General features: G+C 41.6%; 2 protein-coding genes across 4 annotated transcripts in view; one reads left to right on the top strand and one right to left on the bottom strand.

Annotated features, from left to right (window-relative positions):
* htr4 (5-hydroxytryptamine receptor 4) overlaps positions 1-6,703 on the top strand; it is a 44,929-nt gene extending 38,226 nt beyond the window's left edge. Inside the window, exon 7 of the mRNA XM_077532500.1 lies at positions 6,488-6,703. Within this exon, the coding sequence (XP_077388626.1) occupies positions 6,488-6,566 (79 nt within the window). The 3' untranslated portion in view covers positions 6,567-6,703. The remainder of the gene's footprint in view (positions 1-6,487) is intronic.
* Positions 6,704-12,628: 5,925 nt separating this feature from the next.
* On the bottom strand, positions 12,629-18,176 carry slc26a2 (solute carrier family 26 member 2). Of its 3 annotated transcripts, XM_077532634.1 has the most exons (5): positions 18,038-18,176; positions 16,692-17,324; positions 16,422-16,568; positions 15,298-15,746; positions 12,629-15,233 (listed from the first exon to the last, which is right to left on the bottom strand). In XM_077532634.1, the coding sequence occupies exons 1-5, from the start codon at positions 18,125-18,127 to the stop codon at positions 14,477-14,479; spliced, it is 2,076 nt and encodes a 691-aa protein (XP_077388760.1). In that variant the 5' UTR covers positions 18,128-18,176; the 3' UTR covers positions 12,629-14,476. The 3 variants fall into 3 exon arrangements, with proteins under 3 accessions (XP_077388760.1, XP_077388758.1, XP_077388759.1); XM_077532632.1 differs by having other exon boundaries at positions 16,422-17,324; XM_077532633.1 differs by having other exon boundaries at positions 16,422-17,320; positions 18,038-18,175.
* Positions 18,177-18,240: the final 64 nt, after the last annotated feature.

The following is an 18,240-nucleotide window of genomic DNA, read 5'->3' as shown; positions in this document are numbered from 1 at the left end:
TGTGAGAAGTCTTCACGCAGGATTGACTTTTCTTTAAAAGTATGCATATCATTTATGATGTTTTTCTTCTAAAATTGCAACTTTTTTCCTCGAAGAAGTACGAGTTCATTTCATCCTGTTCTTTAGACTGACTTTTTTCTAAGTAAAATAGAAGTTATAAAAAAAAAAAACTTTTTTTCTCGTTATTTTATTCAGACAGAAAAGTGTTTGCCTTGAAAAACGTTTTTTTTTTCATACCAATATTAGGACTTTGATTTCCCTCAGTCACATATGCCACTATTCAGATTTGCCATATTCTTAAAAAATAAAATAAATAATTATTCTCCTCTGATTTCCACTTTGTGTCCCAATACTTTTGTTCATGATGTATATTATTTGCATTAGGATTTCTACTTTGTAGACCATTTACACACTAAACATCATTTGTCACATATATCTCCATGTTTACTTTATCTTTGAACCCATGAGCAATAATTATTAGACTTAGACTTAGACTTGACTTGACTTTATTGATCCCTCTGGGAAATTTACATTTCCAGCAGCAATAAGAACAGATAATAAAATAAAAAAATAATTCAATCAATCAATCAATAAATAAGGTTAATGCACCACAGATTGAATTAATAATAATACAAATAAAATAACAAATACAAATTCAATCAATCAATAAATCAGGTTATTACACCGGAGAGTGAATTCAATTAATTAACATAAATACAGTACAGTGGCATATTTGTGAAGTGAAGTGCATTCTACATGCAAGTGAGGAGTTGTCGAGTACAATGTATTATATAATACATATATACACATACATATATAATTATATGTACCGTATGTATATATCTTTTATTAAATTGTGATCCATAGATACAAGAATATTTTTAAAAACCAAGGACATGCACAGAAAAGAAAGCTAAATGACTGCATACAATAATTCTAGCTGCAGCACATCAATATAAGATTAAATTTGAGTGATCACAGCCTGTATAAATCTTTTTTTTTTTTTTTTTCCCAACTTCGCAAGTGGCATTTTGAGGTTTAAGGGGGCGTTCCCATACACACTTCCTGTCTTTCTTTCTTTTTTCCTCAAATGCAGCATTAGGCCTTTAGTTTTAAGGTTTTGGATTCAAGTTCTTCGGATTTAGATGATGAATTTGTGGATTTGGCTTGAATGTCATTCATTGTGTGTAGGTCTTATATTTCAGGATGTGGATTAGAGTTCTTTGTTCTTGGATTTGAAGAATTTGGCTTTAGGACCTTCAATTTAAGGTGGAACTTCACAGGGTGTACGTTGAAGTACCGATTTGAAGACTTGGATTAAAAGTTACGGTTTTAAGTGGATTCAATTATTGGATGAACGGTTTTAGCGTAAACAACCTGCATTTGACCATTAGTTTTATTTTCGGACTTGGATTTTAATTTTCACCTTGAAAGCTTTTTTGTTTTAACGACCTTTGTTCAAGGTGCATTATTATGTTGAAGGCTTTGTAATGAAGATGTTGGATTTTGAAGCTGGATTTGGGCCATTTCTGAGGTTGAAGAGATTCATTTGACGGATTTGAATTTGTTTGAAGGATTTCAGATTTTTGGGATTTGCGCTAGAAACAAGCTTTTAAAAGGCTGCCATTTGTTTTCGTGGTTTCATGTCAGGAAATTGTTGTTGTTGTTGTTGTTGTTGCAACTTCCTGCAGATGTTCCTTGCTGACCAGTCGGTGCCCACACAAGTTGTTGTTTTTTGTCTTTTGTTGTGAAATCCCACGCAGGGATTCAGTGGTGGTCTTAATTAAAAACATTTGACGTTTTTTGAATATTACTTGGATATGTTTGCCCGTCTTGTCTCCAGCAGTGTTTGGAGCGCGTGTGCGTGCGTGCGTGCGTGCGCGTGTGGATAACAATGTCTTGCAGACATAAACAAAAGCAAAGAAAAAAAAAAATCCCAACAGGAAATGTTGCTCTAGCTGCCAATTGGAACAGGCCACACACACGCGCACACGCGCATGCTCCGCTAATACGCACACACCAATGCTGCATTTTGCCGCACATTTCAACACTAAAATACTGAGAAGAAGCAACTTTTTCTTATGTTAATTTGCACTTGATTTATTTTATTATTTTTTCTGAATGGACTGTCCAAGTTACACTTGCAAGTTTTGGTTAGCTTGAATTTGAAAATGTTGCTGTCTAAAGTTGCTCTTCGGTATTTGTGCTTTGTAAATTTGTCTTAACAAGTTTATTTCTATTTTTATGATTATTATCACAACAGATTTCAGCCATCACATCTTATTTGCAACATCAACAACATCTGGGGGGAAAAAAAGTGCTAATGAGTTGAAGCCGTGCCTTAAATTTTTGCTTGCAGCTTAAAATAATAATGATAATAATAAAATTTAAAAAAATCTAAATTCACATTCAAATATTTTTAAATTAAATTTGCTCTTATGTTTTTTTTACTCCTATTTTTTAAGCGGTCGTAAGTTGTGTTTAAACATTTTTGTTATCTAAATTTGCACTCTAAGCTTTTGTTTTAAAAACAAAAATGTGTGCTTAAAAGCACATTCAGTTCTAAATAAATTCACTCTTATCATGCTCATAAGTTGTTTTGTTTTGTTTTGAATCTGTTGAAATGTACATTTCTGTAAATTTGCTGCTCCCAAGTTTATTTTGTATATACTGTAATAACTGATTTTTTATTTCTAAATTCAAACGCATCTCCCAAGTGGATTTGCATGCGGATTGTTTCAAACAGGACTCGCACGCGTGTCGCTCGCTCACAAGCTGCCAGTACAGTCCACATCTGCTCTCTGATTGGTTGATTGTGCGTGTGAACTTTAACCTTGTTTTTCACTATCCCTCTTCCTCCTTGATCCTCTTTTCTCTCATACAACTTTCTTTCTTTTCCTTTGCGTACAAACTCATCTGTGTATCCTTTTTGTCCTTGTTTCTTTCTTTCTTTACTTCCTTCTTTCATCCCTCCCTTCGTCACTCGTTCTTTATTTGACACCTTTTCCTTTCCTCCCTTGTGTCATCCTTTCCTTTTTCCACCCCAAAACCTTTGTTGACCTCCTCCGCCCGCCATCTGCCTGCCGACCTTTCATTTTCTAACTTCGTATTGTGCACATCAACTGCTGTTTAATGAATATTTCCTGCGTCCTTGTTCTTCCCTCCGCCCTTTCACCACATTTCACCACATTTCACCACATCCCTGTGATGCGTCTCCCCGGTCGACCCCTCTTCTTCCTCTTCCTCTCCGTCCTCCTGCTCGTGTCTCCAGCAGCTGCTCGTCTGCCTCCAAACTGCTGCTGTGGTTGTGCAACAGCCGGCCAGTTCCCGTCTAGCCGCCCAAAGCTCGCTCAAGTGAGTCTTTGGCACGCTCGCACACATCTCTGCTCTTTCTCACATCAATTACAGTAAAAATCGTCTTTGCCCGGTGCTACCTCATGTCAAACCTTGCAGGAAATCCAACCAAATCAAAGCACTTTGTTCGCCCCCAAAAAATAAAGAAATGATTCCATTCAGTATCAAATCTTTTGATAGTTTCCTGATTTATTGTGCTAAATGTAATTCCTCAGGGATTTAACTTTCAGAATTCTTAGATTTTGATTTTGATTCTGAAAAACATTTTTGCACTTTTTTTCATTTCCATGTTTGTACTTCATTTGAATTCTTCATGTTTTACCAAATAATAATTGTAGTGAACATCCAAGGTGAATACTTCAATGAAATGTAAAAAAAAAAATGTTTGAATTGATTGTACAATTGGACATCCCTCAAGCACAAATCATAGTGTGTGCTGATGGAATTGTTTCATAAATACCAAAAGCATAGCAGAAAAGAGAAAGAGAAAAAATTCAATGAATTAGCGAGCGCGCATTGTGTTTATTCGATGACATCACATTTTGTGAGCGTTGAGTCTAATCAAAGACAAACAAAGTGTGATTAATGCGTGCATCACGATTGCTTTTTTTGCTGCCCCCACGAGGCTTTTAAATCCTCCGTTGTCATCAAGCAACATGCATAATTATGCCTTTTAATTGCCCCCAACATCCGCCCGCCTCCCAAAAGGGGGAAAGGTCTCACTTTGACTTTGAGATGAAACGTCACGGTAAAAGAAAGAAAGAAAAAATTCATGCATGAATTGCAATGTGTTCACTTTTTGGCATGTGATGTGAAGACAAAAGTATTGGGACACACCTCTTCATGGTTACATTTACCAATCAGAGTCCTTTATAGGGTTAAAGATTAGTTTAGTGTAAATTAGAATTTGCTTTTGGGTTGGCAAAGCTTTTGGCCTTGGCCAAAGTTGGGTCAAAATAATCCGTTAACAATCAATACAAAATGTTTCTCATTTTTGTATGTTTTGACGTAGTTCAATATGGAGTAGTAAAACGTCAGCCTCCACCTAATGGAAGAAGAGAAAATCTGATTTTGGGAAGAAATAAAGAGCTCAAAGGTTTGATGGCATTGTTTGTTTTTGTCACGTTGCTACTCTGAAGTTTACTAGCGTAGTAAATGTGAGTATTGTGTAGCGTTTGCCAGCGTCGGTCCCACGAGCCTCTGTTGCAGATCGCAGCGCCATTTTCAGAGCTATCAGTGAGTGGCCGTGGTCATAGCTCTTTGAATGGTACTGCAGTATGCACGCAGCCTCCCACGCCGACGCCACCTGACCGCCAGCAGATTCAAGCCAGGCGGATTTGCTTCCACATTTCTCCACATGTATGATGAGTGGCATCACATAATAGCACAATGTCCACTACATATTTGTGTTTTCCATAACTGTGTGTCAAGATAGTTTGCAAAGATCTCTTAGCTCAGCCCCTGAAGTCCAGACGTACTCTTCAGTGGCCTTGAAGATGAATGACCTGTTGACCTTTTCTCTGCAATCTATAACTACGCCATCTTAGCATCTTAATTTGTTTCGACCGGCGAGTGTGCATCGTATTGATGTCAAATAGGATACAGTTTGAAATGAAGAGCTTATTGGTTGCTGGCTGCTTTCGAAAGGGGAAAAGGCAGCACCAAGCGTCACATTTAATGCTTGTTTGCTGGAGGAAGGCTTGTTGCCGGGGGCAACGGCGAAGCTCGGCGGCGGCGCGATAGGAAGTAAAGCAGTTCGGCTTTCTGCTCCGTTTGCTTCGTCTGTGGCGCTGAAGATGAAGCTCCGCCTTTGGCGTCACATCCTCTCTTGCGATTGAAGATGGCCAATGTCCAAATATGAACATGTCTTCTAATCTTGCAGGCTTTCTCCGCATGACATCATTTGAAAATTCGGGCCCCGACGTCAGTTTGACTTCACAACATTGATTTTGCTCGGCATGTCTTCCATAAATAGACTCACAAAAAAAGTCGAACGAAGCCATGATTGCAACCATAAAGGGAATCTGCCATTTTGTTTTAAAACGGCCATTTTAGGCTCAATTGAGTCAGTTGCGCGCCACAGAAAATTTAAAAAAAAATCCCCAATCAATCCCCAATGCCACATTCCCATCGCAACATGAAATTTGTATAGACCAGAAAAAAAATCTCAAAGAGTCATGCCTGAAAAAAAACAAGATGTCTGCCATTTTAATTCATAGCTACCATTTTAGTGCCAGTTTGTCACGTCTTGTCTTGAAAGCCTACGACACAAAAACTTCAGTGGATTTCAATGCAGTAGCTGCACAAAAAAACATCAGTAGCAGTACTGAAACAATCACACGACAAAACTTATAAAGTATCAATAAAAACAGAATAGCTGACAAAGCAATTTCAAATTGAATGTGTTTTCATTCATTCAGGATAGTTTTGGGATTGTTATTAAGGCCACACCTGGCAAAAGACATTTTACAAAAGTACATTTTTAAATATTTTAAAACATTAGAACAAAAAAAAACATTTTTAAACATTATATTTCATCATAGAATTCAAACTTAATTTTAAAAAGTTATAACGTACAGGATTATTATTAACATTACAAATAGTGAACAAATGGGTTAAAAACGTATCTCGTGATTGAAGTTTTTGTTTGTTTGTTTTTTACTGTAGTTGCAATAAACCAAAGAACGGTTCCAGGAAATGTGACTTGATTGTTGCCATGACGACACATCAAACAATGCAGAAGTGCACACTTTACGTTTGTTTACGTAAACTTCAAACTTGCAAGTCGGGATGTTGACCCGATGATGCCAATTGGACGTCATCATGGCCGCCGAGCGCGCACACTCAAAATCTCTCCTGAAAACGATTAGTCGTGTAATGGTGCTGTCACTCATCCGGAAGTAATGAAACTCGTCTACTGGGAGATACTCAACACACATACAGGCACACGCACGCACACGCGTGCATTCAAGTATTAGAAAGTCAACGTTTTTGCCTGTCGTTGGTCATTCAATCCAGTGTGCGATGCCTTCACGTGCGTAGGAATAACAAGAGATGAGATGTTGTGCATGTTGCGTTTGCTGTTCCTCCTGTTATGTTGACATGTTGTCTTCCTTCACGTGATGCTCGTCAGGTATTCGGTGCTTCACAACGGGGACCTCGCGGCGCACGAGACGAAAACGCCGCCCGGCCACGCAGAATCCTGCTTGTGACGCACCGTCACGAACCTCCGCCGAGCCCGGCGGGACGCGGGAACGCTGGGCGGCGCCGACCCCGCCCGGGTCCACCGAGACCAAGAGAGTCTGGTGGACTGAGGCCAAACCGGTTCCGGTTCCGGTTCCGGTTCCGGTTGCGGTTCCGGTTCCGGTTGCGGCCCCAAATGGGACTGCGGTCCTGACACAGTAGCACTGCCTGTGGGACTTTGAGGCTGGGATGTTTCCAAATTCCAATATGGTATTTCATTTAACGCTACAACATTTACATCACTTATTGTGTGTGCGTGTGCCTGCATACGTGCGAGTGCGCCTGTTTCCATGGTGACGCAACTTTTTAATCGGAATTTCATTTTGTTTTTTTGCTCCCTGTCTTTGTCAAGTTGTGTGTGCGTGTATTTATGTGTTTGTGTGCATGCGTATGTACTGTGTGCTTGTGTGTGTGTGTGTGTGTGGGCGCACAAACAAACAAACAAACAAACAAACAAACAAACAAGATGTGCTTTAACTGCGGACGTTCAGCTTCATTTGAAATGATTTGAATAGTAGAAATTTGCCTCCCACTTTTGCAGGGGACCAAAACAAATGGAACAAATGAACAATCATGAATCATACGAGCACTTTTTAATAGTTGTTTGCAAATTCTTGACTTGAATTTCATCTTTGCTGATGTTGTGTCAGACCTGCAATGCAACAGTTTTCACTTTGTGGGCCATTTTCCTTTCAGTTTTGTCCTCAAGTCAAATGCATCCTCAATTGGATTCGATTCAAACGATTGCAAAACATTCCACTTCTTTCGGTTCTTGTCCATCGACACTGTGATGGAGCATCCAATGAGTTGGGGAGCTTTAGCATGAAGCGCTTCAGCATTCACCCCGTTGCTTTTGTCAGCAGTCACATCATCAATAAATACAAAAGATTAGCTTCTATTGGCAGCCATAGATGGCAAATGTTCACCTGATTTGAATGTAAAAAAAAAAAAACAACTCAAATTCAAGCTGAAAGTCTTCATTTAAAGCAGAAGTAGCTTTCATTCAAATCCATTCTGGTGGTTTTCCCAAAAAAAAAAAAGATGAAAGTACCAAAATGTCTGGAGTCGACCCGACTACTTTTCAATAACTTGTAATTTGCCTTTTGGATTTGAAATGATGTTTTGTGACATACGTCCTGGGATTTTTCTGACACACCTGATAAACGTGCGCGTGTGCATTTCAACGAGTTTGTGTTTCGGTTTGTTTGTTTGTGTTCCGACTTGTGCGTACGTGCAACGGTGCTCTCTCATCATTCCATGCTGCTCCCACGCCTCCTCCGCATGTCACATGATCCATCTGCCTCACGACCGGGAATGTACAAGAACGTACACAATCTTTACATCATGCAATTTGTATTTTTTTTCAGACCCCTAAAGACGATTGACTTAGAGTCGTGAAATTTGATAAACATGAGGATATCCACAAAAAAAAAAAAAAAAAGTCTCAAGAAGCCAAAAAGACAAACAGTCTGCCGTTTTGGTTGGAAGCCACCATTTTAAGCTAATTTCCCAATTTCCAAGAGTCATTCAAAGATACATTTGCGCTGCAGATTTTGTCTGAGTGCCACCAAATTTGAAATCTCCTGTACAAGATCGATGCTGCTAAATTGGGAAACTTTTGCGTTTTTGCCATCGCCTGTCAGCAGCGCATGGCAGGTTGGATGACTCACAAAAACAGTCAAGTGAAAAATTCCACCTCCAGAGTCTGTTTCACTTTGGTGAGTTGACTCATAAAAAATAAAATAAATAAAAAAAATATCAAGAAGCCATGCTGAAAAGACATTTTGGTTTCAAGATGAAATGTTAAGTTCATTTTTTTGCCACTCACACGATGTTATAAAATGTAACCTTCAAAAACACTTTCACTTAGCAACATGAAATTATGAAATTTGGCAGCCATGTCTGTCATGTGGAGACCAACCAAAAAGTATTTCCAGAAAAGACACAGAAAATCTGCCATTTTGGTTTCAAGCTGCTAATTTAGATACGACTTGCCGATACGACTCTCAATTGACACGCCTAATTATCAATGAGTTCATCAATAAGAGGTTGAACTCGATTTCTTACATATCCAGGAATCGTAACATGAGATGATTCCGAGGGTTCACTTCCTCTTTTGTCAGGTCCATGAAGGCATGCATGCACTTTTCACTACTTGGAGGTGTCCCAATACTTTTGTCCATTTAGTGTAGTTTCAATTCTGATGGATCATATTACGATTATGACTCATATGTGGATTGTGTTGGGGGGGGGGGGGGTTTCTTTGAAGCTATGAGCTCATCCATGTGTGAAGCACGAGCACTTTGGCACAAACACAAAATGAAAAAAAATGCGAGTTTTTTTTTTTTCATTCAATCAATTTCCATTGATTTATTTGCTTTTTTATCATTTTGATGTTGTTTTTGGTGAGTGAGTGAGCAGGTTGTAAAATAATGTAAATAAAAAGAGATTTTATTGATAGCCACGCTGCCTCCGAGATGTTCATTCACACGCATACGCACGCACAATTTTGAAAGCAATTGCAAACAATAACCCGCCTTTGGGACCCTAAACTAGGCTTTAAAACCTAATTTGAAACTGCAACCATTTTTTAAAACCCGAACCAAGGGGGCATTCCATCATTGTAAATCGTAACTGATCTTAAATCATTCATTTTAAATCCGAAACCTCGCTTGAAATCATAACCATACATTGAAAGACTCATTTAAAACGCGAGCCTAGAAATCCAAATCTAAACATGCTTGATTCCATATTTATTTTGTGATTGGCAGCCACATCGCAGCATGCGTCTGTCCACAAACATGCCAATTTGGTAGAAGTGTCGCCAAAGAGAAAAATCTCATGGCATGTAAAATTAGACTCTGTCTTCATCTTTCGAATCGATGGCAAAGCGACGAACGGCAGCCATTATTCCGTCATCCTCACCAAAGCTTTTCATGCAATCATAATGGAAGCCAAGAAGCCAGCCTCGATTGCGCCCTCGCTCGCCCGCGCTGACATTTGAGCTGTGCTTAGCGGCGGACAAAAGATGGCCGTGCTGACTTGCAGTGAATGAAATGCGCCGCGTGACGCTGACATTTGCGTCCACAAGTTGCAGCTGGAATCCACGTGCAAGATTGCTTGACTATTCTGCCTCTGGAAGAGAAAGTGAAAGAGCGATTGAGGTGAAATTGATGGCTGGTGAAGCACTGACAGCAGGCCGTCATTTAAAAAATATTGTGCAGTGGCACCTTGAAATACGATTGACTTGACGTGCTGTATGATAAATACGATTTCTGAAATACAAACCGTCACACTTACTTGTTCAACATTAAGGAGGACAATCCGGAAAAAAAAAAAAAAGAAAAAAAGTGAGCCAAGTAATTGCAAACATGAGCAACTCAACTTCAAAGGACATCCATCATCTTAACGTCGCAATAATACAAAAGTAACAGGATCATCGAGGAAAAGCAATTACACGTCTGAATAACCTTTGAATAGGATCAAAAGAATTCCCACTCATCTGGAAGATCAAAGTAGTACACAAATCTGGGGACAGCGACGCAGTCAGCAACTACCGCATTGTCGTCCTTCCTTCCACTTAGCTCCAAAATGTTTGAAAAAAAAAAAGAGGTTGCTGAGCAACGAGTCAACCATCGAGAATCCAACCAATTGCTGCACCCTCACGTAAACAGCAGAAATGGCTAACTGCTATTTTCTAAAATAAATAAATACATAAATAAAAACCATCCTGGGGCAGATGGTTCTGAATTCCTAGACCTTAAAAAAAAAGGGAATTCCTCAGGGATCAGTTTTAGGTCCACTAATTTCCTTAATGTACATATATGACCTTGCAAATTGTTATCAGGGAGGTATTAAAAAAACAAAAACAAAAAAAAAAAAACAGGCACCTTTAGGGTGCATAATAATAAACACGTCAATGAAGCATAGTACTGAGATATCGAACTAAAAATTCCAAAGTCAAGTTAAACATGTTTGTAAAAAAAGTCTAAAACAATCCTGAACTGTTTTCTCCTTCATCAGAAGTATGCAATGATATTTTCCCATTTGTCATAATGCATCATCGTCGTCCCACAATCAATCTTTATAAACGCACAATTGAGGTCAACCACTTTAATAGTTACTAAAAACCAAAGCTACTTTTCCCATTTAGTTCTTGTGACCCTCCAATTGTTGCCCCTTTTCAGTGTGCTCCTCTGCAGGGAGTAAACGAGGATGTGCACAGCCAGTCAAGTGCTCCTCTTGTTCTCATCATCTCCTTGTGCTGGAACACCGGCAACTTTTCATAAGTTAGTCAACTGGAACTGTTCAACGTTTATGCAGCAATAAATCATCGGCCCAAATTTGTGTGCTCATCTACGGATTTATGTCACCGCAGACGCAACAACAACATGATGAGGAAATTCAATTTGTATTCAAATTCAGTGTGTCGAACTTTCATGTGCCAAGTGGGAGACAACAACAGAAGACGCGTGAGGTGTTTATGATGCTGTTGCAGATCATTTTCATTTCAATGTCAATTTCGGTGGCCCTTTTATTCATGGTCAAAGGTGGCGTTGTGATGGGAAACTGTTTCGGCCCAAATCATAAATCCTGCTTCACAGAAAGAGAGAGAGAATGTACACACACGCACAGAAACACGCACAATTCATCTTTTCTCAAGTATAATAGTCGTGACTTCGGGCAAAAGCAACTTGTTCGTAGACAAACATTGTATTGTATTTTATGGCCAAACAACAGTTAGCTTACCAAACGAATGCGATTTTGTGGGGATTGAACCCACGACTTCGTACATGCGAAACACGCGCTCTACCACTGAGCCACGTCAGTTCATGCTTTCATAATAGGGATTAAAAATGACGCTTTTGGACCGGTGGTCGTCACTCATTTGACGTTAAGACAATGCTGCCCTCTGGTGTAAACAATAAACACGTACACGAGAGAGAGAGAAAGAGACTTGATTAATTCATTCTGTGCCATTTTCATTATATATATATATTTTAAAAAAACTAACAAAAATCGAGCAAAGACGCTAAAGAGTTTAAAATGATATTCAAATGATTTGGGATCATAATGTTGCTGGCTGCTGGTGACAAATGTGAACATTAAAAGCATGCCTATTCATTTTTTTATGTATGTATTTATTTATTTATTGCCCAGAGGAAATTCACTTCAACTATTTATTAAAAATAGAATCGACATATTGTTGGGCTTCTTCTGTAATACCTTACTGTGCCACAAGGTGGTGCTAAATCTTTGGCTAATTTGGGGGCTGAAATGAAGAAAGTCCTGTCTTGTTCCTTGATACATCTCCACTGTTTAAAAACTTTGGATGTCGGGGGAGGAGCTAAATTCAACCTGGGTTATCAACTACAACTACAATTAATTTGGATGGTTACAAAGAGTTTGCTATAATTGCGTCTTTTTGCTCTGCTGAGTGGCATCAATGTTAAGGGGAAAGTCAGATGAGTTTCAACTGATACTAAAGGGACGTTTTTTTTTGTTAAATTATCAGAGATGATGAAACATATGATCTTCACTTTTTTTTTTTCAAACTGTAATGCAATATTAGTCTATGCCACACAGTCTGTGGTCATCAATAATGAATGTTACTACTTAAATGTGGCTTACATAAACTAGTGTAGCTTGATAAGCTAACTAAAGTATCATTAACTTCTTCAATGAATACACTAATAAACGTATACTTTGACAGTGTATTGTTGTTAAGCATCTAATGTTGTGGCTTGTTTGTAGCTACTTAAACCATTGAAATATTTTAGATATTTTGAGTGGACCATAGATATTAAATAATATGATATTTGTGTACAAGACGGGTTGTGACTTGGAAGCTAAACCCCATTCATTCATTCATTCATTCATTCATTCATGGAGCAGGGTGGAGCAAGCTTAAGATTTCTATAAAAACAAAATGAATAGGAGCTGCAAGTCCACACACATGCGCAAATGATGCAGTGGAAACATTCCGATAAGTTTGTGCATTAAGAACAACCCAACATAGAAAAACACACAGAAATGTCAACACATGTATTTTAAAAAGGTATTAAGCAAATATGCTGATACATTTTTACAATGACATCAAAGGCACTTATATAAACCCAATTTTACATAAAAAGTTTTGGGTTAAAAAAAAAAAGGGGAAAAAAAAGACATCACCTGTGTCAGATGGTGAACGCCCAACAAGTGCTTATAAAAACTGGCAAAGAACGTGTTCAAGGCTGCGAAAATGTTTTTGAAGAACTAAATAATTACAGCATTCATTTATGGCCTCCAGCATTTTGGATTAGACATCATACAAAGTAAAGATGGATCCAGCTCCAGCATTATTATTATTATAGACTATTTTTCACATCACTAAACCCGTCAAAACCAATAAAGACCTGCTCCCATGCAAGAAAATAATCTCTAATCTCAAATAAAAGTTGCAAGTGGACGGTGTGTGCGGTACTGATTTTGACACTGCGACTTTCTACCAACTGGGCTCAGTTATGCTCAGTTGACAACAATGCAAATGAACTCATATTGCATTTTATACCAGCTGCATTTCAGTTTTTCCCAACTGGGGCTGGTCAAAATTATTTATCGTTTGGATCACATAAAAATCAAAACATTGCCACATACTGCAGGATTGTGAAGCAAATTCTATACCTGAGAATATATTTTAAAGCTTTCAGCTCTACATGTTGGACTTCTAAGATAAATATTTAAAAAAAAAAAAACTTTTTTTTTTTGCTGTGAACTTTGTTCAGCTCTGTGTTTACTTGTCAATTGCATCGCCCTAGACAAACACAGATGCAGAAAAGGAACCTGGGATTATGACTTCATCAGCATGCAATAACAATAAATTACATCTTGTGCTTTTTAATGTAAGTAAAAACATGACTGCTCGTTTGGACGTCAGTAACTTGTCTTTCATGCTACGTTGGCTTTTAACGTAAAACTTTGGTATTGTAACAAACGGCACCATTTCAGTAACAACATGAACTTCCAGGAAAAGTTTTGAGCCTTTGAACGGGAGCTCACAAACAACTTTGTCCATACGAGGCATGAGCAAGTATCAGATTGTGACCGTATAACTGCTATACCATATTGCAATTACTGCTCAAAAATTGAGTTCTTTGAAGTGTTTGGGTGGTGAGTAACTTTCTCCCGTTGAAAACACTTCATAGGTCCTTCAGTAAACCACACTAACAACAGATTTTTTCTTTTTTTAAACGTATTAACCAGTCCATGTCTAGTCCAGAATTGACAGTAACCAGTGTAGAGCTGAAGTAGTTTCCACTTTTTAAACCCTGAAACCGATGATAGAACTAAAAATTAGGAAGTGAGTAGTCGTACTTTTGATACAGAATTATTCCACCCCAAAAAAACAATGTCCGATACTTAAAAAAATAAAAATAAAAAAAACTAGACATCCCCAATACAACATTTTCCATAAAACTGCATAAAATAAATGCCATTTTCTATTTTTTAGTTTCTGGTATCCCTCACCATCGCGAGTACCGAAACCTTAACAGAAGGTATAGGCAGCGATGCCACTTGCCTGCCCGTCCCTACTCAAAATAAAAACATGGAAATAAGTGACCAAGGCTGGATATACACCACATAGTTCACACATCAGAGAGCGTTAAAATAAAATACATGAAATCAGACATCGCTGAGAAAAGAAAATCAGATCAATGGGATATTATCTGACGGTACAAATTGTGGATCATGTGAGATAGTTGCGTATATTTGGATCGAGCAAAGTGGCAGTTTTGATGACTAACCGGCAGAAACGAGACCCGCAGCGAAGGCACAATCAGTAACCGACGTCAGCATAACAAGGCACAACTTGTTTTTGTAAACATATCAGGAAACGTCAACATCCGCCGTTACGCGGCTGCTGAAGGTGACGGACGGCGTCCGCGATCGTGAAGAAGGTCAAAGCGTCGTCCTCTCCCTGTTTTTCTGGGAAGTAGCCCCCTCGTTGGAGGGCGTCCAGGACGGCCGTGTTGCACCGGGCCAGGACCAGCGCCACGCCCATCTCGCTGTAATCTTTGTGCACTTCCTTCAGGGCGTCGACGCCGGCGCTGTCCACGAACAAGACGGCGCTGCAGTCCAGGACTAAACCGCGTAAAGGTTTCCGGTCCAGCGTCAACGTGATGCCGGCGATTCCCTCGCCGTCCTCGGCCTGCTGGCCGTTTTCCGCTTTCAGCTTCTTCTCAAACTTGACGCGCCGCGCTTTCTCCTTGACCGGGTCGAGCGCCGCCTTGCGATACAAAGACTTCTTGAACAAACTCTGGTTGGCGTAGTAGATGGGCGCCGGGTACCCGAAGACGGCCACGCCCGGGTGAGCGCGGAGGCCGCGGTACGCCGACAGCGCCTCGTAGTGGTCCCTGTCGGACGTCCGTCCCAGCTCCGTCGCCTGAGCCAGCTGCATCCGGCCCAGGACGCAGAAGGCGGACGCCAGGACGCCCGCCAGGAGGCCCAGCTCCGTGTTGACCAGCGCCGAGGTGGCCATGGTGAGAAGCCAGACGGCGGCGTCCACGCGGTTGCTGCGCCACATGCCGGGGACCTGGGCGAACTTGCGCAGGGCGCCGCGCAGGTTGACCACGATGATGACAGCCAGCACGCACCTGGACGGGAAGCCAGAGTTGCCTGAACCCGACCAAAGCGCAATTTGAGGCGAGCGGCACTCACTTCTGCAGCGAATGGAAGACCGGCGCGATGACCAGCAGCACCAGCAGCAGCACGGCGGCGCTGACCAGGCCCGACACCTGCGTCTGGCAGCCCGTCGACTCCTTGACCAGCGTCTTGGTCAGGGCGGCGCTGGTGGCGAAGCAGCGGAAGAAGGACGGCAGGATGTTGCAGAAGCCGATGGCGTACATCTCCTGGTTGGCGTCCACGCGGTAGCCGTGCTTCTTGGCGAACATCTCCGACAGCGACACGGTGATGGCGAAGCCGACGAGCGCGATGGAGAAGGCGTCCGCCGCCACGCTGGGGATGAGCGACCACGCCGGCAGCTGAGGCGGCAGGAAGCCCGTCGGGATTTCGCCCGCCACGTCCGAGCCGTAGTTTGCGTTGAAGTGGCCGAAGTGAGACGCCAGCGTTGCGATGATGACTACAAACAGCTCAAAGGGAATTGGAGCCTGGGGAACAAACACAAGAAGGGACTATTGGAGGGAGGCATTCGTTTGCAAACTGATAGATGCTGTTGTTTTGGTTAGTCACAGAGGCCAAAGTGGCTCACAGTTCAATGTCCAATATCGAGCAATGGTGGGAGCCAATTCAAGTTCCTGACGGAGAAAAGGGAGGTGTCTGTTTGTGGGAGGCGTTTACTGGTCTCAATTGGAGAGACAATACAAATACATTTCTTGACCGGGGACGAGATTTGAAGGGAATCGATGATTCGAATGAGGTGTTGCGTGAAACAAGTAAATGACTGAAGCATTTCCTCATTGTGAGGCGTTTACCTCGGGAGTCACTCATCTATTTGCCAGTGTGCAGAGCATGACTGACTAATTGGGAAATGGCATCTCATTCCTTCAACAAATACCAGTCGGTGTCTTAACCGGCACGAAAACACGAATGGAGGCATTTAGTTATTTATGTGAGATTTGTACTTTAGAGAGCCCTTGAGTTCTCTTCAGTGAATGACACACAGTGAACAATTTTGGCATGGTGACCCACTATTTGAAGAAATATGGACACATTTCTTGACCTACCATCATTTAAAGACGGGCCTCTACTTGAGGGAGGCGTTGATTTTTCTGACCATCTATTTGAGGGAACGGTTGATTTTTTCTGCGTGAATGCCGACTGACCTTCAACTTGGCTTTACAGCGGTCATTGAGCTCCTTGGCGGACAGCAGCAGCAGCAGGCACGCCAGACTGGTGATCAGGTCACACAGGTTGGTGTTTCCCAGGTTAGCCAAAACGCTGATCCAGGTCTTGAAGAGCGTGAACCAGCCCTGCGGCCGGGGGAACTTCAGACCCAGCATGTACTTGACTTGGGAGGTGAGGATAGTGAGCGAGGCGCCCGTGGCGAAGCCGCTGAGCAGCGAGTCCGACAGGTAGACGGACACGAAACCCACCTGCAAGATGCCCAGCAACACCTGGTAGACCCCCGCGACGAAGGTTACCGTCGCTCCGACGGTTATCGCGTAGCAGCTCCTGTCGCAGGCGGCCGCCAGGCTATCATTGGCGCCGGCCAGCGCGACGCTGCCGTTGCTTTCGGTGTCGCCGTCCGCGAGGTAACCTGCCAACGCCAACTCCCGGTTCACTACCTGCCCCACCAACAGGCAAAGCACCCCGAAAATGCCCACCGAGATATGTCTGGAGGTGCCCAGCAGCGTGTAAATGATGGAGGAGAAGAAGGCGGTGTAGAGCGCGTAAATGGGATCCTGGCCGGCCAATAAGGAGTAAGCAATGGACTGGGGAACCAGCAGGATGCCAACAATGAGTCCCGACATGACGTCCCCAAGGAGCCAGTCCCTCAGCTGGTAGCGCGGCAGCCATTTCAGGATGGGGACCAAGTCCAGGACCTTGGACTTGGTCTTCTGCGGTGAGCATGAGCAGTGTTTCCTGAAGTGACGCGCCAACACCATCTGGCAGCTTTCTGCCGCCTCTTCCGGAACTCTCTCCAGGATGAGGGCCTCGTGTTGCTCATTCTTGTCCCCAGATGCCATGCAGCTGGCATCTCCATGAGCCATCGTTGAGCGCTCTACCTTCAACAGAAATTTGTATTGATAAGAACACATTCAAACAATTTTCAGTTTTCAGTCGGGAACGTTAACGGTAGTGAGGGAGGTACAAACTAAGACGAAAGTTCACAAGTGTTTGGATCAACTGGGCAAAGTGTGAAAGAAAGAAAGCATTCACTGGGCTGAGATGTCATCATATTACATATCGAGTCGTGGGTGGGGGGGGCTCCCACTGGTACTAATAAGGTCAGAAAAACATGATTTACTTGCTGAGGACATTTTTACGTAATATCGTTTCAATACAAATTTGACAAAAGTACAGTAACGATGATGATGATGCCTGTTTCTGCCATACACACTAATATAACACTTGAATAACCCGTAACATAATACTTTCTTTTTCACTTTCTCTATCTTGATAAACGTTCCGCGTTGATGAGATTATTGGTCCAGGCTATATTTAACGGCTAATGCCGGGAAGCTACGATTAAAAAAAGAAGAACTTTCTACGTTAATTTATTCTCATGAGTAGGAAGTTCATAATGCAAACCTCATCCTGCGGTATGTTTACTCAAGAAAAGTATGAATGAATGAACGCCTTTGTCAACAGCAAGTTGACAACGTGTCAAACTCTTGAAGAAGCTCGTTCACGTCACAGTTGGTGCAAGCGGTGAATAAGCCGGTGATGACAACAAAAGGATCGTTCTTAAAAGGTAGACGTTAAAGTTGCTACTAACCTGATCTGTGCTAGATTTTTTTTGTTTTCTCAAACGGCGCGAGGAGAAGATCCGCGTTTTCGTGCTCATTCCATTCCGCTTCAATTTCATGACATACCGAAACGCCTCTACGTGGTGACGTCACGGGGCAACGTGAGAAGGAGATCACGTGAGCTGTTCAGGAAACAAAGATAGTCGGCGTTAACGTGAACTGTCACTCCGGA

The sequence above is a fragment of the Festucalex cinctus genome, chromosome 9, assembly GCF_051991245.1.
Source record: "Festucalex cinctus isolate MCC-2025b chromosome 9, RoL_Fcin_1.0, whole genome shotgun sequence".
In the NCBI taxonomy this organism is placed as follows: domain Eukaryota; kingdom Metazoa; phylum Chordata; class Actinopteri; order Syngnathiformes; family Syngnathidae; genus Festucalex; species Festucalex cinctus.
The sequence above is the reverse complement of the archived record's forward strand: the minus strand, read 5'-3'. Positions and strand labels throughout refer to the sequence as shown.

Bases quoted from the DNA above. Each gene is read 5' to 3' on its own strand.
- slc26a2 (XM_077532632.1), bottom strand. From the start codon at position 18,127: ATGAAATTGAAGCGGAATGGAATGAGCACGAAAACGCGGATCTTCTCC. The intron at 17,325-18,037 runs GTTAGTAGCAAC...TTTCTGTTGAAG, and splicing joins AAAAATCTAGCACAGATCAG to GTAGAGCGCTCAACGATGGC. The intron at 15,747-16,421 runs GTCAGTCGGCAT...TTTGTTCCCCAG, and splicing joins GCTGTAAAGCCAAGTTGAAG to GCTCCAATTCCCTTTGAGCT.